We start from the raw sequence: 27,004 nt of genomic DNA on the forward strand, positions 1-27,004 counted from the left end.
ATTAATAAAAGAAGTAGGTTGCTTAAACTGATTCAGAACAGTACGAGTCAAACTGATTTTAATTAAACTGGTTTTAGATCCTATAGACATGGTATCTAAGTATCAAAGACGGATTTTGGACCTATAGGCATGGTATCTAACTGAACGTGAAATGAAGCAGGCAGGATTTACTTGAAATTCCTATAGGCATGATTTCTATGAAAAATACTGATTTTAATCTTATAAACATGACATCTAATTTCAAAGTTGATTTTAACCTTGTAGACATGATGTCTGATTATATCCATTTAGATCCTATAGGCATGGTGTCTAAGTGTGGTAATAAAACATGCAGAATTTATTAAACAAATTCTATAGGCATGTTCTCTATCTGTGTGAAAGTAAAGTATGCAGAACTTGAATTAAAACAGAACAGATCCTATAGGCATGTTCTCTACCTCTTCTAATAGCTAAAATATGCATAGTTACCCTGTCCCTTTTCACTAGCCAACCCCAATATTTGTTACAAATTATTACAGATCAAATACTGAATTATATCAGAAAAGTGCAAAAATAAGAAGTTACAACCATAGGAAGCCTGATTCTGACTTCCTCTCTGAGTTATGGAATAAACCACCTCAAATGCCAATGATGCTCAAAGCCTTTCTCATTCCTGGATGTGTCAAAGTTCCCTAAGGGTCTCAAGGGACCCCGGGCAGTGCTTACACCCAGGTTTGCATAACTAGACAGAAATGAGTGTAGTGTGGAAGGGCCAGCCCTTATGTATCCAAGTTCAGAGGGAGCTCAAGGGTCTCAAGGCAAGGCTCACACAAGAGGGGCAGAATTTAAGTTCTAAGAATATAGAGGAAGTGCAGAACATAGTCGAAAGAGATTTATTTAAAACTGGGTTGAAGATAGTAAATGGTAAGGGTGATTTGAAAATAGTAGTAGCAAAACTCAAACTACACAAAATCAGTAGTTACACAAAGGGGTGAGGGGGTTTTGGGAATACATTGTATGAAGCATATGACCCCAAAAAGGGTCAGGTTTGGGTCATGCACAGCAATATCTGATGCTGACAAACCCACAAACTAGCCAGAGAATACAAAACACATAGAGGGGATATGGGGGTTTGGGATTCATAAGTCAGCAAATCACATAACAAGTGACTGACAGAGTACATACATAGGGGAACATTAATTTTAAAGGGGATGGGACATATTACAGCATGCTAATAATACAACTTGATTGCAGAACATAAGTAGAAGCAGGCAAGAGGGAAAGAAATTGGAACAACTTAAAGAAAACATATTGTTGTTGATGCTTGAAAATTAACTAGGACATACTAGTAGAGAAACAAAGTGCAGAAAAGGTAAAGCAGGCAAGGTTCCACAGTCTAGCCTTGGCTTTTAGCAAGCTAGACAAAGCAATAGCACAAGTAATAGTAAAGAAAGAGAGAGTTTTTGAGTGTGAGTGTGTGTTCTTGAACTCAAAATGTTCGTCTCTTTGAAAGAAGAGGGGGGTGGGTATTTACAGCTTTTGAAAAAGAGTGAAGGAGAGGTAATAAGTAAAGTTTTAACACAAACATGGAAACAATCACAAGTCAGAATCAATTAACACAAGTGATTCCCTTTAATTGAGGAATCACTGTTTAATGGGTAGTAGCAGGTTTAATTAAGGAAAGAAATCAATTCGGGGGATAGATTGATTATTGCCATATAAGGGGTAGTAAAAGCATGAAGTGAGCAATCAAGTCTAAGTACAAAATATGCTTATTTGGGAAAGGATTCAGCAAAGTAAAACATCACAGTAAAGGGAAAGGAATCAATTAATTTCAAACATGCGAGTGAAATTAGGGGTCATAAAAGAAAAGCTTTTGCAATCAATCATAAGACCAAGATCAATCAAGGAAGAAACATGATTATGCACTTTAGTATATAAATAGAGTGAACAGAAGCATCAGACATACGATGCCAAGCACATTGGCAAAAGAAACAACATACAATAGTAGCAGAAATAAGCTAGGATTCAATAGTAAGCACAATAGTCAGGTATGTCAGGTAGTCACATAGAATCAACGTTGAAGAAAACATAGCAAAAGAGAATCAGGAACAAGTAAAGGTCTCACAGTATCGAGTGAGGAAAACCTTTTAAGAAATTAGGGTTTCAACAATAGTCGAGTTAAAAGATAGTAAAACCCACAATCGGATAAGTCACATAAAGAAAAGAAAGTTTGAAACAAGGAACTTTTAATCGAGTCAGGCATACATTCAAACAAGCAGTTTCAGACCAAAAGACCTAGGGTTTTCCACAATAATCGAGTTTAAAATATGGTAAAACTCGGAATCAAATAAGTCAAACAAGAACGAAGAACTTAATCGAACAAGCACACATTTAAACAAACAGTTTCAGAACTCGAATGAGACCAAAAAGGAATTAGGGTTTTCAACATGCTAACTCAGATAGAAGAACAACATGAGCAAAACATAGCAAAATCACAAACAACATTAAAATCGGAGAAGAGTTCTTTTGAAAAACTTAAAGGAAAACCCTAATGAAGAGTCGTTTTGAAAGAAAAGTTGAAGAACTTTCGAGAAAACACTTAAGACATTCATGGTAAGCACAGATCTATGGTAGATCTGAAAGAAAATCAAAAGATCTTAAAGATTAGGGTTTCGAAAAACCCAGAAAAAGTGAGAAAGACCTTGAAAGTTTCCGATCTAACCAGGAAAGCCAAGGATTTGCCTTGAAAGGCCATAAATGGCCGGAGAAAGGTCATAGATGGACGAAGAAAAGCCATGAACAGAAGTCGAACAAGGACTGGACCAGATTTCCTCGAGGTCTGGCCATGAAACCATATAAACAAGCACCCAGGAGCCATAGGAGGCTGATACATATCTCAAATAACCATGATAAGCCATGGATTAGGTAGGGGTTGAGGTGAATTAAGGTGGGATTAGATGGCGGCGGCTAGGGTTCATGAGAGATTTCATAGAGAGTTGAGAGAGAAAGAGGATTCAAGGGCGGCGGTTGGTGAAAAATGAGGTACGTTTAGGGGTCGTTTAAGGTTAAAAGGGAAAGGGGGGACGGTGGTCGTTGATCAAAATGATCAACGGCTAGGATAAAGGGGTTAGGTGGGGAATCCGGGTTGGGTCGGTTAAATTGGGTTAGGGGTCGGGTTTAAAATGGAATTGGGCTGGGAAATTGGGTTTAAATTGGGGTCAGATTTAGGCTATAATTAAAATGTAATTGGGCAATTATTTAAATAGCTAATTTTTCCCTTTTAAAAATTATAAAAATAGTAAATTAATTTCTAGAAATAAATTGAAAGCACTAAAATGATTTATGACATATGATTAAAAATTTAAAAATATAGGACTTAATTTTATGAGTATAAAATATAATCGAATCTTAAAAGGGCTAATATTGCAATTATATGCAATTTAGCTTAAAAAATACTAAATAAATTTATAAATATATGCAAAAATTACCTTAGCTATATTTTAGCATAAATATAAAAGTCCAACCAATGAATTACCAAAATAATAATTTTGGAAGTAATTATTGGGATTTTATGGATAAAAAGGGGAAATAAATTGATTTAAAACCCTTAAAAATTATGGAAATGATAAAATATTCGGGCATACTTATATATGCATATATATGCCATTTTGAAGTTATTTTTCATATTAAAAAATATATGGAAAAAATTGAGTATCAACAGCGCCTGTAATATTTCGAAGATCAACCGCAAGCTCACCCTATCACCTTCACCTTTGGGCGCTTCCCGAGCCGCTAGCTGAGGTCCCCCTCGAATACTGTTTTCGGGATTAATTGGTAAATTGATGTTGATGGCCACCTGCAAGTTAGAATCGACTGGGTCGGCAGCTGGGACACCTTCATTACTAGGCATCACGTTATTATTCTCGCCATGATTGTCCGACTCAGCGTCAACGTTCAAATGAGCATTGAGAGTTTGATATACTTAGGTTAACCTGGGATCAAAATTTCAAAGAACAAGCATAAAGTAGGGTGTGTTATGGAGATTTGTATCAAATCACCACTATTATCCTTAGCCCCGCGGTTAGCGCCAAATGGTTTACCCCTGAAATGAGTAACAATTAAATTTGTATGTGATTTAATTCAATACAAATAATTAAGAATACCATATAAATAAGTTAGAGATAAAACCCGATCTTAGATTGAACAATGGACTTTATCCTCGATCAGACCTTCGATACAAGCTCGGTCGCAAATAAATAAGAGAACAAAATGAAGAATACTTTAAACAATAGCTAGAAGCAAAAATAAACTTTTATTGCTTTGATTTGCGTGCCACAATATGTCAGAATAAAGAAAACCTTCCCCTTTATATAATAGGGAATTAAAGTCCTAGTACAAGTCTAAATAAGATGAAATCTTCTCTTCCCCGGTAAATGTCGATCTACAGTTGTTACTGAACAGATTCGCGCCGTAATATCCGATTGATGGTGAATATTATGGCCCCTTACTCGTCATGCATAACCCTTCTCCACTTTTCCCAAAATCCAGAAGTTATACTTGGTGTAGGTCCGTTATTTCACAGTGCCCGACATTGTTCATTCCTCTAGGTTTCGATACGAGGGGTTTCCGGGCCTCGATTATAATCACGTCGAGCCTTGCTTCCCCTTTGTTTCCTCTTCGGGGAATCAGGGATACTCTGCCCTAATTTTACCCGTATATAGTATCAAACATCACTGTCACGCCCCCTTTTTCTCGCGAAATTGGGTTTATGACATTTGGGAGGACAACTCGTTCCCTTTTGGGAATTGGGTTTTTTGATTTGAAGAGTCGCCACCTAATGATTAAGTGCATTAGGACACTAGGAAGAATTTGTTTAGAAAAACCAGAGTTTGGGAAAGGGCTAGAAATTATCTCGAGGGGAAGGTGTTAGGCACCCCACAAGATCCACTAGTGTGGTTCCCGACCATGCTACAATTGTGACTTAAGTACAAACAATAAATAAGCAATTAAGGGTTTCAAATATGTGGGGTTGTCACATTGTGATTGCAAATAAGTTAAAGTTTGAAGAAACAAGGAAGTTGAAATTTGAGAAAAAGGAGTTTGAAATTTTGAAAGTAATAAAATAAACAAATAATGGGAAGGGGGCCCTAGGTTTATAAATAATATGGACCACATCAATGCAATACCTGGTAATCACTCCTCAGAAGAGGGGTTACACGTGGTATTAGCGCACCGGTCATCATATCCATATCTACCCTTTCCCACCGCGTTGAAGTATTTAAACGCGGAATGGTTTCGTTACTTATTGCATGCTAGTACCCGCCCCAATCCTATCAGTCCCGGAGGCATTTGGGACTACTAGTCCTAAAGGGAAGGGAGATTTGGGCTTTGTATGGTTTAAAAGAACAAAATTCTAAAGCGACAAACAAAAACACATAAGGCAGATATGGGAAACACGTAACAATTTAAGAGGCTCAGATGGGCCTCTTCACTTAAAGACAGATTGTTTAGCATATCTTGCAAATACTGGTTATGGTCTGAATTAAACTTAAACGTTAAGGAGGCAGACTGGTCTATTACACATTTCAGATAAGAAACTAGAATCAGACCTGCCTGCTGGTTGGAATTAACAGAGTCTGATCCAATTAGCTAGTTTTACCTTATAGTTTGCCTAAGTGAAACCTACAGGCATGACATCTAATAATGCAGAAGTGTACTAATTTTTACAAGAAGAAGGCATGTTGATTATAGAAAACATAAGTTCTGCAGACATTGAGTAACGTTACTACTGATTTTAGACTTGTAAATGATTCAGATCAGTTGGTTACTCTTATAGACATGCTTTCTAAGCGTTATTGAGTTTAACCTTTACAAAAATGCAGAAATACTATAGGCATGGTGTTTAAAACGCTGATTTTTATTATTTAAGCCTATAAATGTATTTTCCTAGTGATAAATGCATATGCAGAATTCAGGAAACTCTATAGACATGTTCTCTATGTGATAGGCAGAAACGCAGAAACCTATAGACATAGTCTCTATGTATGAAATGCATAAGCTATAGACATGTTATCTATGTATGAAATGCAGAGGCTATAGACATGGTATCTACGTATGAAATGCAGAACCTATAGACAGGATTTCTATATGAAATGCAGAAGTGAAAACAGGACATGATTGCAACAGTAAATACTTATGAACATGATATCTACCCTTATGCATACATGAGTGACCCTCCCTTTTTCACTAAAACCCCATAAGTTATTACAAATTATTACATCCCAGAATGAATAAAGAAAAGTAAAATAAAATTACATCAGAAAGCTAAAAATCTTAACCAAGGAAAGCCTGATTCAGACTTCTGTCTGGAGCATGAAGTAAACCAACTCCAAAGATCAAATTCCAAAGTCTTTCTCCTATTCGGGATGTGTCAGAGTTCCCTAAGAGTCTCAAGTGGACTCCGGGCAGTGCTTACACCCAAATATATTGCAGAATTGGATTATTGTGTAGTGTGTAAGGGCCAGCCCTCAAATGTCTAAGTTCAGAGGGAGCTCAAGGTCCCAAAGCAAGGTTCATAGAAGGGGGCAGAACTTAGAATCTAAGAGAGAGTGCAAGTGCATAGAGGGGATTTTGGGGAAGCCAAGACAGGCTGGTGGTCATACCCAGCAATTGGAAGTGCTGGCACACCCCAACCAGCCTGTTAGCCACATTGTTTGGGAGTTAGGATCCATTAAAGGATCAAGTCCAGACATGAGCAACAATTTGGATGTTGCCATGCTTTGAACTTTAACTCAAACACATAGAAGGGAATAAGGGTATGGGGAATTCACACAGCAACAGATGCAAAGAGACAACATATTCAATACAGAACATAAACAACAAAGTAGACAAGATTGTTGAAACTGTAAAGCAAACACATAGGGATGAAGCTGAAAGTTAAATTAGAACATACCAGTTTCAGGGAAATAAGAAGAGAAGAGCAGCAGTAAAGCCAAATTGCAAACACACAACCAGAAGATTTCAGAAGAGAGTAGAGTTTGAATTGAGAATGTAGGAGTATTGAAATTGAAAGTGTTCAATAAGTGTTGTCAGAGTATTGAACTCAAGGTCTTAAAGAGTATTGAATTGGAAGTGTGTAAAAGTGCAGAAGGGTCGTGCCCTTTATAGTGCAGAAAGCAAGTAAGAAAAGGTAAGAAAATAGTTTCGAAATCAATCACATAAGGTCTCCCTTCAATTAAGGGATTCTGATGTCAAACGGGCAAGATAATTAAGGAAAGAGTTTGATCAAAATCTTTTCCAAAGTAGCACAAGAAGGGTAAATACATAGAGTTATTTAAGGCAAAAGTCTAGTGGTACATAGTTTGTGCAAATAAGGAAAGGCGATCACTCAACAGCCAGTGAAATCAAAATTGCAGGCTTTGTTCGAATGAACCAAGTTAGGAAAAATGAGGAAAGGGTTTTACTTAAGGAAAATCAGTAATAGTTAATCAAACCTTATTAAGAGGAATTCCGAATCAATCACAAGTTGACAAAACCTTTTGAAGGCAAAATTCCTCATATATAAAGCATACAAATATATCGAACAAGAAAGAACTATCATGCGAAAAAGCCTAGTATAGAAGAGTTCCGGGTCATAACAAAGAGGCTCAAATCCAGTACATAGACTCAGAATGAGTTTGAGAGTGTCCAGGGTCCCAAATAGAAATCTAGTCCAAAACACAAGATCAAACTCGCAAAAAACTCCCAAATCCCAGGGTTTTCAACTCGAGCCAGATACAGATAAGAGAAGACAAATAACTGAAACAGACTCAGAGGTCTCTTTTAGGGATTCATGTGAAAACAAACAGATAAAATAGCAGGTTTAAGGCAAATAGAATGAAGAACTGATTTGAAGCATAAAGAACACATTTTAAGAAAGCTTGGAACTTAAACAAGTTTCAGAAGAGAAACGAGATAGTATAGCATTTAAAAGAACAGTATAGGAAACATGTTTAACGAAGAACACAAACAAAATCCAGAAGAAGGCAACTAAAGACCTAAAAGCTTAGTAGAAAATACAGTAAATGAACATAGGGGTAAACGAATACATAAGATAAACATGTGAAAGCATGATATAGAAACCAGTAGAAGAAAGAACGGAGCACAATAGAAGGACATGCAAAATAAGGCAAACATAAGAACACAGGAGAAGGACATGCGAGGTAGAAAAGAGAACATAAAAACATAGCATAGACAGATTCACACAAAGAGAAAAAGAAGAGGAGTCAGAAAACATTTTAAAACCTTTTCAGAGACCCTAAATCGAAGAGAAGTAATTTTTGAAAGAAAATTAGGGAAAACGTTTAAGAACTCAAGTAGAGCACAGACATAGCATAGATAAATGAAAACAACCAGAGAAAAACCTTGAATAGCTTAGGGTTTCAGAGAAACCCTATAAATGAGAAAGGCTTGGAAGAAGGTCCGATCTTGAGTCGGAGAGGTCAGAAATAGGCTTCCGATGCTTGAATACGCCGAAGCCAAGCCGGAGAGGGCATAGAACCTTGGATCTGTAGAGATATGAAAGGACACCATCGAGGTTGGACCTCGAAACTTCGAACACCCAGGGTTTAATGGTGGAGAAGGGTAAGTACAGGTCATCCATGGCCTGAGAAGCCATGGGTTCCGGTGAGATTGCAGTTGAAGGGGGGTGAGAGAGGCTAGGGTTTCAGGAACCATCGAGAGAGTTTGAGAGAGGGAGAGTATTCAAAGGCGGCTGAGAGATGGAAATGAGGGGATTAGGGTAGGGTTAGTGAATTAAAAAAAAGTAAGGGGTAATCGTGGCCGTTGATCTAAATGATCAACGGCTTGCATTGAAAGAAAGGGCCAAGCGGGTTAATTGGTTGGGTCAGGGGTCGGGTTAGATTAGAATTGGGCCGGTCTAATTGGGTTTCAAAATTGGGTCAATTAGGGGGGTCAATTTGGCTATGATTGAAATAAAAATGGGCCAGATTTAAAATAGCCAATTTTTCCCTTTTATTTTATAAAAAATAGTAAAATGATTATGAAAGTAAATTAAGAGTACTGGATCAGTTAATAATATATAAATATTGATTTAAAAATATTGGAACCAATTTTATAATTATAAAAATGCTATTAAATCTTAAAGTAGGCTAGAATTGCAATTATATGCAATTTAGCTTTAAAAATATCAAATAAATTTGTAAAAATATATAAAAATTACCTTAACTATATTTTGGTATAAATATGGGAAATAAAATAAATTATACACCAAAATGATAATTTTGGGAATAATTATTGGTTTTTATACTGCTAAAATGAGCAATAAATTGATTTAAAAAAAATCTTTAAAAATTGAGAAAAAATACTAAAACACTTGGGCATGCTTATATATGCGTACATATGTTATTTTGAAAGTATTTTGTATATGAAAAATACATAGGGAAAAAATTGGGTATCAACAATCACCCTTTACTGATTTTTGTTGTTAATAGTAGAAGTGCAGTTGAAAGAACGAGAGCAAAATTGTTCTAAGTTAAGGCGCATCTCTCTCTTATTCAAGCACATTTTAGTGGAATCATTTCTCATTAAGCATAATACAATTGACTTGTCCCCTTGGGATATAACAATGCAGCAATTTGGCCGCAAAAAATCTTGAACAAATTATTGTTTCTAAATACTCCACTACAAGAACACATTCCTGTAAGTAAAATTGTCTCGCTTTTACTGAATAATTTGGAGAATTTTTTCATTTTTTTCTCCTTTCCGTGCATTTTTCATGCATAACTACATTACTTATCTCGTATGCATTCACAAGAAAAAATGAATCCTACCTATACGTGTAGAAAGTCTTCAGTTAGTGGATAATATAGTTTATCGAAAACACGAGATTAATGGAGTAGTGACTAATCAGTATTAGACCTACAAATTAATGGTAATAAGTAGAACATAAGCGGTGACTAATAAGTACTACATATAATCAGTGGCGAACCCAGACTTTTATGCAAGCGGGTTCAATTATATACTAAAGTCTTCAAAAATAATGGACAGTAAAAGTGATACTAAGTTAACAAATAAACAGGGTTTACCTAGTGCCTTTTATTTTGGTTCTTAATAAAATCTTAAAACAAATTTACCCGCTGCTTTTTGTTTTGTTTTTAAGCCATATTGCTTTTATATATATATATATTACAAATAGAAGTATTTATCTTTGAAATTTAACAATTTATTGAACTTTTTAGAAATTTTATTGTAACAAACATCAGTTTGATCCATTTAAAATACTAAATTCTATTTATTTATTAATTTTAATTCAACGTGCACTAACACTTTAAGGAGAAAAAAAACAACAGAAGAGAGTTAAGCTAAATTTATTTTGATATAGAAAGTTTCAAAACAAGTGGAAAGATACTAAATTAAAGTAAACAATAAAAGATGATAAGAAGAAGTGCAGGCCGAATGAGTGCCTGTCTGCATTTTGAAATAAAAATTACAGAAATAAAAATGCTCAAGATTGTATTCGAACCCACGGCCAATTACAGAAATTGAACCCGCTTGAACCATTCAACAAATGCACATTATTCTTTAAGGAAATCAACCGGTTTAATTTTATACATTTCGGTTAAGGGTCTGATTTGGCCTTCTATTATCGAAAATAGGCCTTATTTATCCCCCGTTTGAATTTCTTATCAAAAAAATCTCCATCGTTATACATTAGTTGCACATTTGTCCCTCACCCGTTAAAAATACCCTCCCAGATTTTTAAGAAGCACGTGGCATCCTTTGATTAGACCAGACGACCCGCCCCATTCCTTTAATTAAAACCCGCCCGACCCAATAACTTATCTTAGACCCATCATTATTTTCAATCAATTTTCCAAAAACCCGCCCCATTTTCCATTTTCATTTCCCAATCGTTCCTTTCATCTCCCTTAGAATGAAACCCAGGGTTCATCACACCCCATTCAAATCCATTTGTTCCATATGCTTTCTCCAACAACAAGAACCAAAGGTAAGTGTTTTCTTCAAGTAAATGTTTGTTGAAGCTGTTATATGTATTTTCTTGCTTAATTTGCCGCGAATTAGTCACTTATAAGGAATTCGTTCTTTAATTATGTTGTGATTTTGAGTATGAGCTTAACTATTTATAGTTGACCGCTGGCTGTATTTTTTATGAGTGGATTTTGTTTGCATGAGTTGTCTAGGTGAATTTTCCGTTTGTGTTTATTCGAGATAGATTTATTTTTGAATTTTTGTATAGTTTGTGGTTTGCTGAAGCCTTTTTGTTTGTTTAATGAAAAAATGGTGACAGAACTGAGATTGTGGCGTCTTAAGTTTGGGGTTTAAGGTATTTTTTGTCGGTGTATGGTTGTTGACCCCAACTGAATATTTTAAAGCTAGTGGGTCTTCACTTTCTTATTCTATGTCATCCTGTTGTGGCATATTTTTTTGTATTTCTGGTCCCCATGTCTGTCTTTCCTTGTGGTCCATTAATTTATTGTTTGATAACATTTTCTATATTGTTTAATAGTCATTTTTAGAGCTTTCAGTTTATAGATTTTCTTTATTGTTTAACACTGTAATAGTCTTCATTTGTTAACAGTTTAATAGATTTTCAGTTTCAGTTTAAGCTTCAGTTTTTTTGTCTTAATTCTTGTCTTAATTTCTATTTATCATTCAGTTCATCCGTTAACAGTTTAATAGTCTTGAGTTTCAGTTTAACCTTCAATTTTTTTGTCTTAATTTCAGTTTAACCTTCTGTTTAATAAATGATTAGATTTTTTTGTTTAAGAGTCATCTTGCACATTACTGTTTAACCTTCTGTTTATTAACTTTTCAGGATATTAAATATGACTTTGGTGGACATAATCTTCCATCATGGTGGGGATTGGATCAGAAAATCCCATATATTATATTCAAAGAAGCTTGTTCACTCTTGGGAAGGTTATGACTCTGACCTTATTTCCTTTATTGATCTAGTAAATGAGTACACTGGGGAATTGATGTATATAGGTGTTCAACAACTAATTGTAAATGGATCTTCTAGTAACTATTATGAAGTAGTTGATGATTCTGGGATAAGACAGTTATTGTCTTTAATATCTGATGAGTTTAAGTGTCTTAACTTCTACGCAGTAGATAAATGTGAATTATCTGTGAATGTTCCTAATATTGTCCATTATTTTGATTCACATCCATCACTAACTGAAGTTGGTACAGATTGTAGTGAGGTTGAGTGTGAGAGTGAGAGTGACAATGACAGTGAGGGTGATGAGGTAGGGTATGATTCTAAGGAATTACAAACAATAGCATATCAAAAAAATAGAGAAATTGATGTTGGACTGCAAAATTACAAGGAATTGTATAAGGGTATGAGCTTCAAGGACATACCTGAAGCAAGAAAATGTATTAACTTATATTCTCTGGCAAACAAAAAGGATTTAAAACAAGAAAAAAGTGATAAAGAAAGATTAAGGTACAAATGTGTTCCTGGTTGCCCTTTTGTTGTTCTCATTTCTGGGGATGGAAACCTTCCAGGTGTTAGGATAAAGACACTAAACCCAGAGCATGCTTGTGGTGAAGTATTTGATAATAGTAGGGTTGATTATCATACAATTGCACTTTATTTCAAGAAAAAGCTGCAAGATAACCCTATGTATAAGATTAAAGAGATGAGAGCAGATATCAAAAATGTGTTTAATACAAATGTCAGTTATGGAAAGTGTAAGAGGGCTAAAAGAGAGATTTTAGAGAAACTAGAAGGCAGTTTTATAGATGGCTACAATAAACTTGAGGCATATGCTAATGAACTTAGAGAAAGTAATCCAGGGAGTGATGTGATCATTAACTTGTCAAAGGATGCACTTGCTCCAAGTGTTAGAAGATTCTTGAGAATGTATATTTGCTTCCATACTCTTAAGATGGGTTTTAAGGAAGGTTTGAGACCTTTCATTGGCTTGGATGGTATATTTCTTAAAGGGAAAGCCAAAGGTCAATTGTTAATTGTTGTTGGTTTGGACTATAATAACCAAACCTATCATCTAGCTTGGGCAATTGTAGACAAGGAAACTAAGAGAACATGGAATTGGTTCTTGGAATTGCTTCAAAGGTCATTGGATCTTAAAGAGGGCAAAGGAATTACTTTCATGTCAGACATGCAGAAGGTAGTCTTTCCATTCTAGTTATCTATTTCCTTACAGTTAAGTCTATCTTATTTGTATCCTTTAACTATTCTTATTTGTATTTATTTTATGTAGGGATTGATTCAGGCAGTCCATACTGTGTTTCCAGAGTCAAATCATAGATATTGTGTTAAACACATTGAAGCAAACTGGTGCAAAAAATAGAGAACATATGAGTTCAAGAAGTTATTATGGTGATGTTCATGGTGCTCATATGAGAAAGACTTCAAGGACCAGTTGAAGAGCATTTGGCAAAATGGATAAGGAAGCTGTTGAAGCTTTACTCAAATATCCTCCTCAAGCATGGTCTAGAGCCTATTTTGACACAGTGTGTAAGAACCAAAGAGTTGACAATAATTTCACGAAATCCATAAATGCATGGATTTTAGAAGCTAGGCAGAAGCCAATCATAAACATGCTTGAGGATATAAGGATTAAGCTTATGAACCAGTTGAGGGAGAGAGAACAATCTGCTAGATTATGCGCTACATCTTTCAGTCCACATAGCATGAAGTTATACAATGAGTACCTGAAGATAGCTAATAGATGTTTTGTTAACTCCAATGGTGAATTTGGATATGAAGTCAGAGAAGATGGAGATACGCACACTGTCAACATGGCTATGAAGAGATGCACATGTAGGGGATAGGATCTCACTAGAATTCCATGCCCCCATGCCATTAAAGTTTACTGCTGCTTTTATGAAATTTTCCGAATTTAGTTCTACTGTTTGTTTGCTTCTGCTGTAAGTTTAAGGATCATGACTTTACAATTAGACCAGTATTTCTACATTCAGAATCTTCATGATCCTGCATTTTGTAATGTTAACAGTAACTTGTAGCACATTCATATTCAATGGACGTTTATTGATCTTGATGAAATCTGCAGTCCACTTTAGCACTTTCATAGTGTAGGAGCCAATGTTAACATATTGCTGAAGTATATATGATTGTAATCAACTTCATTTGTGAAATCTATATAAACAGTCTTGTAATTATAGTAGGCTATTTCAAATGTTCCTTTGAGTTGAAATCTCAGACAAACAGTTTTCTTACCAATTACATATTTACCTAACGGTTAAGGGTCAATATCAGACCTAAAACACTTCATTGTTTACAACTTTAAGTACCAATACAAAAACATGAAAAGCTGCACTTCATATATCAACTTCACTGTATTAGCATTTCAGCAACAAATCCCATAAATATTGTCCATGAAATCATAATGACGATCTTCATATTTAGGACTTTCTCTTCTAATTTACGGGCTTTGTTCGCTTCCGAATTCTTTAAAGCCTTCAAGTTATCCACTCTTTCCTTTAATCTGTCCCTTTCAAGAATAATCGCATCCAACGTCGACTTCATATTGTTGAGTTTAACATTAGCGGCATCCAATTTGTAATTCATATTGTTAATTGTAATGACCGCTCGATCTGGTAACACATCATCTTGCCATTCCCAATAACCGCACAAGCTTATCTACCAACCACAAAGCATACGACTTATAATTATGAACCGATAATACAAGGGAAAAATTTAAATTATCGAAAAAATCAGATGGAACCAGAATTAATGAAATAATACATACATCAGGTTTAGGGCACTTAAAGAATCTCCTTCCGGGATTATATGGAGTCGTTGAAGTGAAGCGGTTGGCAACTTCCCCACAATGACACCTCCTCTTTGATGAAGAACTACTTTCTGACATGAGAAAACTAGCTATGATGGAAAACCTTCACAGCCCAATGTATGTTAAGCGAAGAAGAAAGGAAATGGGAGAGAAGGCCTTTCAGTGGAGCTGAAGATAGCGACTGATAAGAAACCCTAGGTCTTTTCTTTCTGAGGGAGAAGAAAGGCTCGATGGAAAATGGAACAAATATAATGATGGGTCTAGGAACATCGGTTGGGCGGGTTTTAATTAAAAGAATGGGGCGGGTCGTCTGGTCCAATCATAGGATGCCACGTGCTCCTTAAAAATCTGGGAGGGTGTTTTAACAGTTGAGGGATAAAGGTGCAACTAATGTATAACGATGAGGATATTTTTAATAAGAAACTCTAACGGGGGATAAATAAGGCCTATTTTCGATAGTACAAGGATATATTTGACCCTTAACTGTATACATTTTGTTTCTTTCAGAAATAATTTCCACATAAAAATAGTAAAATATATTTATGAAGCGGATTCAACTAAATCCGCTTGAATCAATATGGGTCCGCCCCTGCATATAATAATTAGTATGCAAGTAGAGAAAGTTGCCTTCAACAGTTTGAACCAAAATTATGAATATTAGTCTCACCATATTAGTCAGTAACATGAAAGATGATGCAATTTTTTTATATTATTAAGCTCAAATAGTTCAACAATTTCCACTAGCTATATGTTTTTATCTTTACTCCCTCTGTTTTTGTTTACGTGAACATATTTTCTATTTGGTCTGTTACAAAAAGAATGATCCCTTTCTAAATTTGATAACAATTTAGCTTAAACTTACAATTCTACCCTTAATGAGAAGCTTTTATAACCACACAAATACCCTGGGCCCCTTTTTGACTTGTTTAGGACTACAAATTCTAAAAGTTTTTATTTTTTCTTAAACTCCGTACCCAATTAAATAGGTTCACATAAATTAAAACGGAGGGAGTATCTTTTACTTTTGCCCACTAACTAAAGCTTATGTGACCTTTATCTTTTTGCTACACCTATTACTTTGCTTTGTACTCCTATGAACTCTGTAGCCTTGCATGCTTTAGCTTTTATGGATTATGGCAGGGGACGCTTTCTACCTTATTTAGTTTGCATTACTGACACCCTCCATGTGCCAGGGCTTTAAATTAAAAACGGTGGCCGATTCTAAGTAGCCGTTTAAAAGAAAATTTTAATCTTCACTTTAATTCAAATAAATAGAACCAATTATGTATAAAACAAAACAAAATTTGTTATAACAAATTAAATTATATTAACTAAAAAATTACATTATATTAATATTTATGAGTTAATTTCTCGTCAAAGTGATCAAACTCTTATGGCCATTGCTTCTTATTTTCTCTAACTTAATCTCTATATTTAAGATGAATTCCCTTAAGGAAAACATAGTAGTCTCTTTTTGAGGAAATATCAATTACATAAACTGTTCTACAAATACTGGTTTCGCTCATGGTAACATCAGCTCATAACACGCGAAGCCAAAGAGAATAATATAGTCAGTTGTTTTCTTAAGGAATAAGACAAAAGAAAAGTACGTAGTAAAAGCCAACACTAAAACCTCCATATTATTATACTTTGTGCAGCTTTCAGCTCTCTCGATAAAACACAATCTTGATGTATCCAACTATCTGACACATGCAACATTATTTGTTTGGCATGCCACAACATATGCTACCTTCCTTTTAAGTGTTCCTGTTCCAATATGCCAGCTCCTCCGGCCTAGCTTGGCTTTAAATGGATGAATGTGTTAGAGAATTTGTAATATGAAAGTAGCTATTAATCAAATATATTTCCGTCGTTTCATGTGAACATATTTAATTAGGCGGGAAAGTTTAAAAAGAAATAAAATATTTTAAAAAATTATGATCCAAAATACTTGAGCGTGTATACACCTTTAGAAACACATGCTCTTAAACTTCGATACTATTTGGGTGACTATAAAATTCGTTATTGACAGTAGCATGAAGTGAAAGTTTCTTCTATTCACAAAGAGATTATTTTTTAACAAACTAAAAATAAAATAGAATCATATAAATTAATGTTTACCCTCAAATACGAGTAACAATTAAATTTATACGTGATTTAAAGAATACATGATTTAATTCAATACGAATGATCTAAGAACATCAAATAATTAAATTAAAAAGAGAGTAAACGATCAAACCAATCGTGACGGAATAATCAGGCCCGATTTTGAATTGAATACTAAAAACTAGCTCCGATCGAGCCCTTGATATGAGCTCGATTGCACTTAATTAGAATACAAAAATGAACTTTTATTGCTTTGATATGCATGTCAACAATGGTTTAAAATGAATAAGTTCTCCCATTTATATAGTAGGGAAATTTCAACCCTAGTACAAGTCTAAATAAGATAAAAGTCTGCTTTTTTCGGTAAATGTTGATCCGCAATTGATATCGGACGGAATTTGCGCCCTAATATCCGGCTGAGGGTGAATATTACGGCTCCTTGCTCGTCATGCTTAATCGTTTCTCTTTCTCCTTGGTCTTGAATCTTTTCCAAATGAATGAGAAAATAAAATCATTATAAAAATCACAACATCCACCTTTTGATGACTCTGGTTAGCCATTCCTAGAGTAAGGTAATAAATCTTTTGAGAAAGTATTTTACACGCCTCAAGCATTTTTCCATGTTCAAATTAAATATTTTTCATTTTCCTTCTTTTACTGTCAATTTTTTTATTTTATTTTTCTAATAGAATGAAGAGGCATGTCTCATCAAATAGCAAGTAGATAAATAGCTTCCATAAAAGAGAGTTTAAGCACACAAGGGACAGAGAGCCAACTAGTTAGTACTCGCAATTATAACACAACACCTAAAAAGCGTTTCATGGGGAAGACTGGAGGGAGTTCTTGGTTAGGCTTAATGAAGAAGGCTTTTAGATCACCTGTCAAAGAGAATGATATGAGAAACAGTAGAAGAAGAGAAGATGCTGAGCTAGAGGAAGAAGAAGAAGAAGAAGAAGAAGAAGAAGAAAAGGTACCTTTCCATGTTACTATGTGAAGCATGCAATGAGATGGGGAGACGAATTTACAACATGTTTTTTGAGTTCAATTAAATTCTAAATTTACTAATTTGTTGTTTGCAGAAGAGGGGAAAACGGCGATGGATCTTCCGACCGAAGCCTACGCTTCATGAAACAACAATTCATCACAATCAAGAAGAAAACACTGCCACCACCATCTCTTCGAGTGTAAGCACAGGAAATTCATTGCCAGAGAATACTGATTTGAAGCAAAGACGGGCAATAGAAGTAGCAATGGCTACTACAGCGGCTGCTGAGGCAGCAGTTGCTACAGCACAAGCGGCTATGAACATAATTCGACTCACAAGACCAACACTTTTAGTTAGACAACAGCGTGCCATTCTGAACATTCAGACAGCATTCAGAGGATACTTGGTATGTATACAAATGCAGTCTTGCTGAACATTATCACATATTGTCTGCCTTATTTTTTATGTAATTACTTCTTCTTATTATGAACAATTACTTATAATTATTTTTCGATTTACGTTATATGCACTAATAGTGTAAAAATGTTTGCACAATAAGTATCCTGATTATATATATAAAGCAAATTTCACTTCTAATTGAATGGCTACTGTATTTAATTTGTTTAGGCTAGGAAAGCACTTCGGGCTCTCAAGGGTGTGGTAAAGTTGCAAGCGTTAATAAGAGGGCACAATGTCCGAAAGCGAGCAAAAATTACACTCCAGTGCATGCAATCTCTTGTTCGAGTGCAAACTCAGGTGTGTGATCAACGAAGAAGGTTATCCTGTGAAGGAATTAGTTGTGGTTCCACTTTCAGAAAGTCAAAAATCATTCTCGATCTTCATCTCAGTGACACTGTGAGTGTCTTAAGTTTGTTGCTACATTTTCTATATATACATAAATTGGTGTATAGACCCTTCTGGTACATCACATAAAACTGAAACGACACGAGGAGTATATATATTAATTTTGTATATGGGAATATATGCAGTCTACAAATCAAGCTAGCACTGCGAACTACAGATATGATCACTCACATGCACTAGAGAAAGTTGAAGCTTTGTTGCAAAAAGCAAAGGAAGCTGCTAAACAACGCGAAAATACTCTGGCTTTTGCCTTCTCTCAGAAGGTATTAATTAATCTTTTTTACAATCGTCTTCTCTATGTAATCCAACTTCTCGTCTTTCCTCCAATACTAACAGTTTGAAAAATTACAGATGTGGACAGCGAATAAAGATGAAGACGCAAGTAGCAACAAAGAGCTTGACGAGGATCTGAGAGTTTTCCACAGGACAGATGTGAGAAATGGCAGAACTCTCAGCAGAGCTTCGTTTGATCAGCCAAGGGACCGCATAAAGAATATTGAAGTTGACACAACATGCTCTTATTCTGACTCAGATTATGATTTTTGGAGATTGCAAAATCAGTTTTATCAGGACGAGCAACAGAAGTTGTGTTCATATGCGGTCCCTTCTCCTCTCCGTGGAGTACAACAAAATCTACCGATACATTCACGCTTCACACCAACATCTAAGATGAAAAATATCCTAGTTCATTCAGCGAGCCCCCGCTGCAAAAGGGAAGAGAGGAGCCACCCGATGACTCTTCTCTCCCGTAGAGCGAATGAGCCAAATTACATGGCAGCTACTGCATCAGCCAAGGCTAGAGAACGGTCACATAGTGCTCCGAGGCGGATGCCTTTAACTCCAGAGAGAGAAAAAACTAGCACAGCAAAGAAACGCCTATCTTTCCCTATTCAAGGAACATCAAATGAGATTGTTAATAGTGATCAACATTTAGATCATAGATTGGTGAGCCCTGGATGGAAGAGTGTACCTACAGAACCATTTGGCATCGATCATTAGTCCAATAGGCATTCTTGTTAGGCACATAATACATATGCCCTAGATCCAATCTCATATTTGATGATTTAAACATATTTTTCTGAACTTTATTTAATATAAAAATATATGGCATCTCATATTCTTTTATCATAGTTATTATTAATTACTTGATTAATTTAATAAAGTCCTTGATTCAATTTTGAAACTTGTCATCGTGATGGAGATCATGCTAATGAGAGTAAAGTTTCTTATAATTTAATCTAAATTTGTTCTTGATCGTAGGATTATTAATTTGGACATTAGTAATCCGGTTAGATCAATATTTATGTGACCGTCTTTATGGGATAAAGATTAGTTGATCTCATTAACTAAATTGCATCGATAGATGATGCATATAGAGATATGATCATTGAACCGACTCATTGGATAATTCCTAATGGTTAGAATTACCATAAACTGTCAATAGGATATTCTCTTGAAGAATGTGATGTAAGAGATTCCTTTGACCTGATATCGTTATAGTAATTAACAAGTTATTTATTGTGCTTTGATACCAGACACCTATAGCCCTAGGGCGATAGTTGAAAGGATATTTGGTACGATTAAATACTTGTAGAATTAGTGATTGATCAAGATGGAATCTGTAACTCTTGGTAATGAGTTTAAGCTCCATGTTGTTATGAATTATAAACGACCAAATTAAGACCTTGGCCTGGGCAATTGAATGAAAGAAGAAAAGAGTTCTTAGGTCATTCAATGGTCGATTATATTTGACATGAACACATAGTTGGTCGCCTATTAGGATTTGACAGTTGAACCATATCCTAGGGTGATCCAGAGCAATAAGGACAGAAGGAATTACTACATTATTCTTCTACTGGTTCTTGAGAGTAAATTGTATACTTTATGCTATCCAGTCGTTAAGGAGTGTTGCTAGACGCCACCCTTGATTATATTGATGTGGTCAATTTACTACCAGTTTAGTATTGAACCTATGGGGTCGCACACTTACGAGTGTTCTGATCTTTGCTAAAGGATTAATTAACTTATTATTTGATAATTAAATTAAGGAATTTAATTAGTCAAATAGATTTAGTTATTAGTCCAAATGAAATATTATTATATTCTTTGCTAGCACAAAGGATATAATTAATATTGTGAACAAATTGAAGTTTTTATTTGGAATAGAAATTAAATTATATCTCTTGGTTGAAATATATGTGATATATATAATTAATATTATTTTATATAAGAGATGTATATAAAATGTAATATTAATAAAGGCTTGTTAATAAATCCATTTTTGAATTGGATTATTAATGTGTAATCGGCAGTTTCATCCTATTTGGAATGGGATTAATATTTTCAATAGGAAGATATTATATTAATATAAAAAGTTCATAAATAAGAGAATCCAACTTTGAGTTGGAGGATTCACATGAAAGACTCGGCAGTCACGTTTCAATTGAGACGTGATTTTCCTGTTTTCCATAAAATTCCATAAAGTTTATTTTTGAAATAAAACTTTTACCCTAAGTAAATCATTACCTCACCCAAATAGGAAAAGGGTTTATAGGTGATGCTATATAAAGGGTGATGGAGAAAATTTGCCGCATTATGATTAATTCTTGAGAAGAAAATCGCTTTGTGAAAGTGATAGTACAATACAAAGTCAAGAGAGAAAATACAATTACAAGAAAAGTGTTTCTTGTTCTTCTAATATTGAGTTGAGATTTTTGAGAAAAATTTCAACACAATATTCTTCGTTCAATTTTGTTTGCGGGTTTCGTTGATCAAAGAGTTAGATAGCAAGGATCGGTCTCGGTGTGGATATGCATATAGTCTTCGCACTATCGAAGAAATTTTGAAACGAGATTCTCTTCACCAGGTACGTCTTAGATCCGATATTTGACATGTAAATAAATTTTAAACATGAAAAGAACTGCCTAGGATTGTTATTATCTTCCGCTGCGTGTTACGAACATTTATACACAATCCTTCTGTGGTATCAGAGTCATGGTTTATTGTGTCTAAAATTTATTTACGAAATATTTTAATATTATATTTGAAGAGTTCAAACCATATGTCGCACCTCCTTTTTACCGCGCCCGCGGGGCGCGTGGGGAGTTTTCTCCAATTAAAGGACAGTCGAAACGGGATTTATTTAATTATTTCAGAGTCGCCACCTGGGAATTTTAAGGCGTCCCAAGTCACCAATTTTTAATCCCTGAATCGAGGAGAATATGACTCTGTTTATTATTCTGCGAACCAGAAATCCTGAGTAAGGAATTCTGTTAATCCGGAAGAAGGTGTTAGGCATTTTCGAATTCCGTGGTTCTAGCACGGTCGCTCAACTGTTTTTATTAATGGCTTAATTATCTTGACTTTTACTAAATGCGTCCTTATTGCATGATTTTTATTACCGCTTTTATTTATACTGCTTGTAATTAAGGACCCTTCTTTGAATCGAATCACGCGTACGTATATTCGTGTTATAAATTAAAAAAAAATGCGGAATTGTGTCACGCGCACGTGTACACGATAATCTTGAAAATATATTTATTAAAAAAAACAATGATTTTTCGAAATTGTGTCGAATCAAGAATATTCGTCTTTCTTAAATAGTGAATCGCACATCCCGGGTTTTATGAAATAAATTTAATATTTTTCAAAGAAATTCGTTTTTTATTAAATATTCACTCGAAATTGCGCGTACGCATAATCCGAATTTTTGCTTTTTTAAAAAAAAATATAATCAGGGTGCGCGAACGCATCCCTGATTGCATAAAATCTTTGTTAATAATATTATGGACTTTCCCCAAATTGTTTATTATATCACGAGAAATATCCATTTAAGATACCCTTAAACTCTTGAAAAGAATTCACAATTTATTAAATATTGCCCGTCGATTATAATTTCCGCGTATAAATTATATTTATCCAGACTATTCAAATTCAAAGAAAAGAATAAAAATATGATTAACGTTATTTTCGGCAAATACAACATTATACATCTACCAAAGAATGAATTGCATATGAATCTAAAAAAATAAAATGATTCATAAAGGGAGGAAATATTTTCCAAGAATTTTCATTATTTACTTAGTGCAAATTCTATTTCTAATTACCATTGATATAAAGTGTTGCAATTTATGCTTGTACATCTCGTTTCATTCTCATATACTCGCTTTTAATCTAATAGGCCTAATTATTTGGTTAATTTATTTTATGAAGGTAGATAGGCATCGAGTTGATAGGAAAGGAATTATTATACAAGCCAATTCACTAAAATTACCTTACATGCAACCTAACTGTATGTCGTAAACATTCATAACGTTTTAATATCGTAACAAGCTATATCATATCACCTTTCGCCAACGTTTATACACACATCTATTATCTTATAAAAAATATATCATCAATACCATCTTAACCTTATTTAACAACAAGAGCTAGTAATGTAGTTTTCTTGATATTTCTACATTACTCTTTACTTAGCTAACAACACCATAAAATTTAAATAATGGCCCACTTTATGCCATGTTTCCTACCTTGACAATCTTAATTATACCTTCCCTTAATGAAAATTTCGAAACTAACCCTATTACAACACTTATACAAATTTCCAGAAATGACATTTAACTTACAACCATTACGTCGAAATATACTACTATTAAACCAACATGAAACAAAGCTGAATTTTTAACTAAAGAGCTCAAATGAATAGAAGATAGTATTACAATTCAAACTTTATTTGTTGTCATGTTGAAACCCTTCACAACATAGGTTTTAAAAGATATGTACCTGGAAATGAAGGTAGAAGGAGTAAATTTCAGCAGTTGCAGCAGTAACAAAATCAGCAAAATACCAGTATTCCCACAGATTTGAGCATTAATAAGACCCGAGGAACCCAGATGCACAGTGACAGTACTTTTAAGAAATTTCAGATTTTTAACTGAACAATGAGATCGAACAAATCCGGACAGATTTAATACAAAGAGTAATATTTCTGATTTTGAGACTTAAAACAAAGCAGACTGAAAAAGCTTTCAATTTCAAAACACAGAATCAGCTTCAATACTAACTTCCGATGTAGAATTCTGTTTTAATGTTTCTGTTTTCCTTTCTTTCTATATTCCTTTTCAGATTTCTGTTTCTGCTTGATTTTCCTCTCTCAAATTTTATCTTTTCCCTCTGTATATCTCTCTGTGTATATTTATCTCTGAGTGTATTCCCTAATGCCTTAAAAATCAGATCCCTTCTTCTAATGTCTGTCCCTGTATTTATACAGATCTGCCTGGACCCCTACTTTCTTTTAAAATCAGAAAATCATACCCCAAAATCTGCTTTTAAAACTTTAAATCCCATTAACCCTTTTCCTGATTTCCAGCATTCCACTACCTTTTGTTTCCCATTATCCCTTTAAATTAAAAGCCATTAACACCCACTTTCAGCCCACTATTATTATCATATTACCCTCACTGTTTTATCCCAGAAATATTACTGAAAAATCAGAACCTACTGCAAAACAGATTCTATAATCTGTATAAACTTAATTATCCTTCTGATTTACAGCTATAACCAATCCTATTAACCTCCTAACATAATTGTATTTGACCAACTTTTGTAAACTTGAGTTCAAACTTGACATTACAACAATATTACACTGAGTTCAGCATAATAATTCAAACTGAACTTCAAATTTGAACCAAAATCAAACAAACACAGGAGCATTGTCAATATAGTGACAATGCCCTGAAACTCATTGATTCAGAAATTAACATATACACAACATTCATTTTGCTTCACTGATTTGCCAACAAACATGATTTAATTGACGAGTATTAATCAGTTGACTATTTACAACATTTGTCCATAATCAGTTTAAAACAATAGAAGCAGACTGTTTCAGTCAGCATTTTCAGAAATGAAAATTCGTAATATAACTAATCGACGAACTTAATCGAGTCGATTACACATATTGTAAACAATCACAACCAATAGAAATAATTCATGTTTGGATTAAGTAGACGGGTAGGAGACAAAGATGACAGAATTAATCAAAAATAAAAACATGAAAAATTAACAGGTTATTAAACAAACAAGAATACATGTAGAATACTCATAAGAAACAGAAAAAATACCTTTGAATCCTTCAATTTTATTCCGACTTGGACTCAACTTGGATTCGGACTTTGTTTGAAATCAAACAGACCTTAGTCGAAGTATTTTCCACTGAAAATACTTCGACTAAGGTCGATTAAACCTCAATCTTTTAATCAATTTGGACAAAATCCAGAAGTTTGATATTTCTAGGGTTCCTGAAGGTTTGATTTGGGATTTACTCATTTCTGGTTAGATTCGAGGGAAACCAAAGATGTTCTAGGCACGAGGGAGGTCAGGGGGGTAACTAGTGTGAGTTTGAAGTAGGTTGGGATAAGGTCAGGTTGTACTCGAATCTTCAAATGAAGATTCGAGTAGTTCCAGTATGATTCGAACCATGCAACTAACAGATCCTTGGTGAGGGAATTTAGGAGAAGCTGTGGTGTTAATTTGAGAGCCATTGGAAAGGTTTAAGTTTTCAGACCCACCTTCGATTTAATATTCGAAGAGTTGGGGTCTGATTTGAAGGAAACTAAGGTCAGATCGGTGTAGAGGATGTTTAGGGGGTTCTAGGGTGTTATTTTGGTGACCGGCGGCGGCGTTGTTGCCGCCGGGTTTCAGGCGGTGGGATCCTAGGGCGGCTAGGGTTAGGGGTGAGTTTTGGAAGGGACGATGAACAGTAGAGAGGAGGGGGGTGTTCAGTTAGGGGTCGGGGTAGGGGTTTGGTCCTTATATAGGGGTGGGGTGGATTGATCTCATCCGTTGGATCAATTAAGATGCATGGTTGAGATCAATCCACTTAACCAAACGTTGTCGTTTGGTTGAAATTCGGGGTCAGGCTGGATCGGGTCAAAGGGTCGGGTAAAGGGTTACGGGTAAGGGGGTGAGATCTCCGCCGTTGGATTGATTCAATCCAGCGGTCCTTGATGAAGCGTGACCAAACGCTGTCGTTTTGGCTCGTGTAAATTGGACCGGACAGGCTTGTTTGGACTGGGCTTATGGGGCTCATTTTGTTTGGGCCTGGATTCAGGTCCAGGTCCGATTTTCTTTTTTACAACTTATTTTTTATTCTCTAATTTTATTATTAATCATTAAAATCTTAATTAAAATTATAAAACAATTTTAATCTTACACAAAAATATTAATTACTTTATAACAACTATTTAACACATAGTCAAAACATTAATCACACAGTAACATATTTAAAAATAGAACAAATGCATATTTTTGTGATTTTATTTAAATTATCTTTCAAATGCATAGTTAAATCCTATATGCATGCAACATGTATTTTATTTTATTTTTTATTTTATTATGACAAAGTAAACATTTACGGACATAACACAAATATTTAACTCCACGCAAATTCAAGAATTACACAGTAAAAGAAATTTATTTTATTTTTTGATTTATTTTGGAGTAGTTTTCGTAAGGCAAAATCACGTGCTCACAGCTGCCCCTCTTTGTGCGGAAACTCGAAGAGTTTTCGTTCAAAGATAAAGTGAGCGGATACGAGCGATTTTTGCCCGTTCAAATACTCCGTGGGAAGCATTTTTTTTTTTGAAAGATTTGACCGAACCTCTGCTTCAAAGGTTTCCTACATATCCTTGGCTATAAAGGAATCAGGTCAATGTAGTTCGGGAAGTTTTGGGTAGCTGGGACTATCGTGGGACTGTGATGTTACTGCTGCCTCATGCTGTTTTTACTGCTTTCTGACCTCCTTATTACACCTTACTTCAAAGGTAATACAAAAACTAAACTAGATTATGGTACAGGAATTATAAAAAATCTTATCTAGGTCATGCCCTTGCGTTTCTTGTTGTCTTGATATCTTGGTGACTCTTGGGCATTTGGCTTATTCCGTATTCTTTTTCATTATGTCCCGTATTTTCTTTTGGGACTCTTGTTGTTTCTTGCTGGGGATTTTGTTGGACTCCTCTGCTTTATTGATTCTAAGTGTGCTCCTTTTTCATATGAGCGGGCTTTTGATTTCAACACTTCAATTGCATTCCCTCGTTCTCCAGGTGGGTGCCTTGACTGCTTCTTTTCTTTCTTCATCCTCATTCTCCAGGTGGACGCCTAACTTCTTTTTAATTTCTTCATCCTCATTCTCCAGGTGGACGCCTGACTTCTTCAATTCTTCATCCTCATTCTCCAGGTGGACGCCTGACTTCTTCTT

The 27,004-nt window shown here is 34.9% G+C and overlaps 2 protein-coding genes and 1 long non-coding RNA gene across 4 annotated transcripts; 2 read left to right on the plus strand and 1 right to left on the minus strand.

Moving 5' to 3' along the window:
- Positions 1-10,831: 10,831 nt before the first annotated feature.
- LOC107771641 (uncharacterized) lies at positions 10,832-14,041 on the plus strand. Its single transcript, XM_016591066.2, has 3 exons — positions 10,832-10,990; positions 11,819-13,142; positions 13,236-14,041. Exons 2-3 carry the CDS (start codon positions 11,829-11,831, stop codon positions 13,323-13,325), a joined length of 1,404 nt encoding a protein of 467 aa, XP_016446552.1. The 5' UTR covers positions 10,832-10,990; positions 11,819-11,828; the 3' UTR covers positions 13,326-14,041.
- Positions 14,042-14,160: 119 nt separating this feature from the next.
- Positions 14,161-15,319, minus strand: LOC107771642 (uncharacterized). The gene is made up of 2 exons (XR_012703742.1): positions 14,748-15,319; positions 14,161-14,638 (listed from the first exon to the last, which is right to left on the minus strand). It is a non-coding gene; the product is annotated as an uncharacterized LOC107771642 (long non-coding RNA).
- Positions 15,320-17,479: 2,160 nt separating this feature from the next.
- On the plus strand, positions 17,480-19,847 carry LOC107771643 (protein IQ-DOMAIN 18-like). Of its 2 annotated transcripts, none has more exons than XM_075240827.1 (5): positions 17,480-17,865; positions 17,978-18,286; positions 18,508-18,735; positions 18,870-19,007; positions 19,096-19,847. In XM_075240827.1, exons 1-5 carry the CDS (start codon positions 17,716-17,718, stop codon positions 19,741-19,743), a joined length of 1,473 nt encoding a protein of 490 aa, XP_075096928.1. In that variant the 5' UTR covers positions 17,480-17,715; the 3' UTR covers positions 19,744-19,847. The 2 variants fall into 2 exon arrangements, with proteins under 2 accessions (XP_075096928.1, XP_016446554.1); XM_016591068.2 differs by having other exon boundaries at positions 17,482-17,865; positions 17,975-18,286.
- The last annotated feature ends 7,157 nt before the right edge of the window (positions 19,848-27,004 follow it).

Source organism: Nicotiana tabacum, chromosome 20 (assembly GCF_000715075.1).
Source record: "Nicotiana tabacum cultivar K326 chromosome 20, ASM71507v2, whole genome shotgun sequence".
Taxonomy (NCBI): domain Eukaryota; kingdom Viridiplantae; phylum Streptophyta; class Magnoliopsida; order Solanales; family Solanaceae; genus Nicotiana; species Nicotiana tabacum.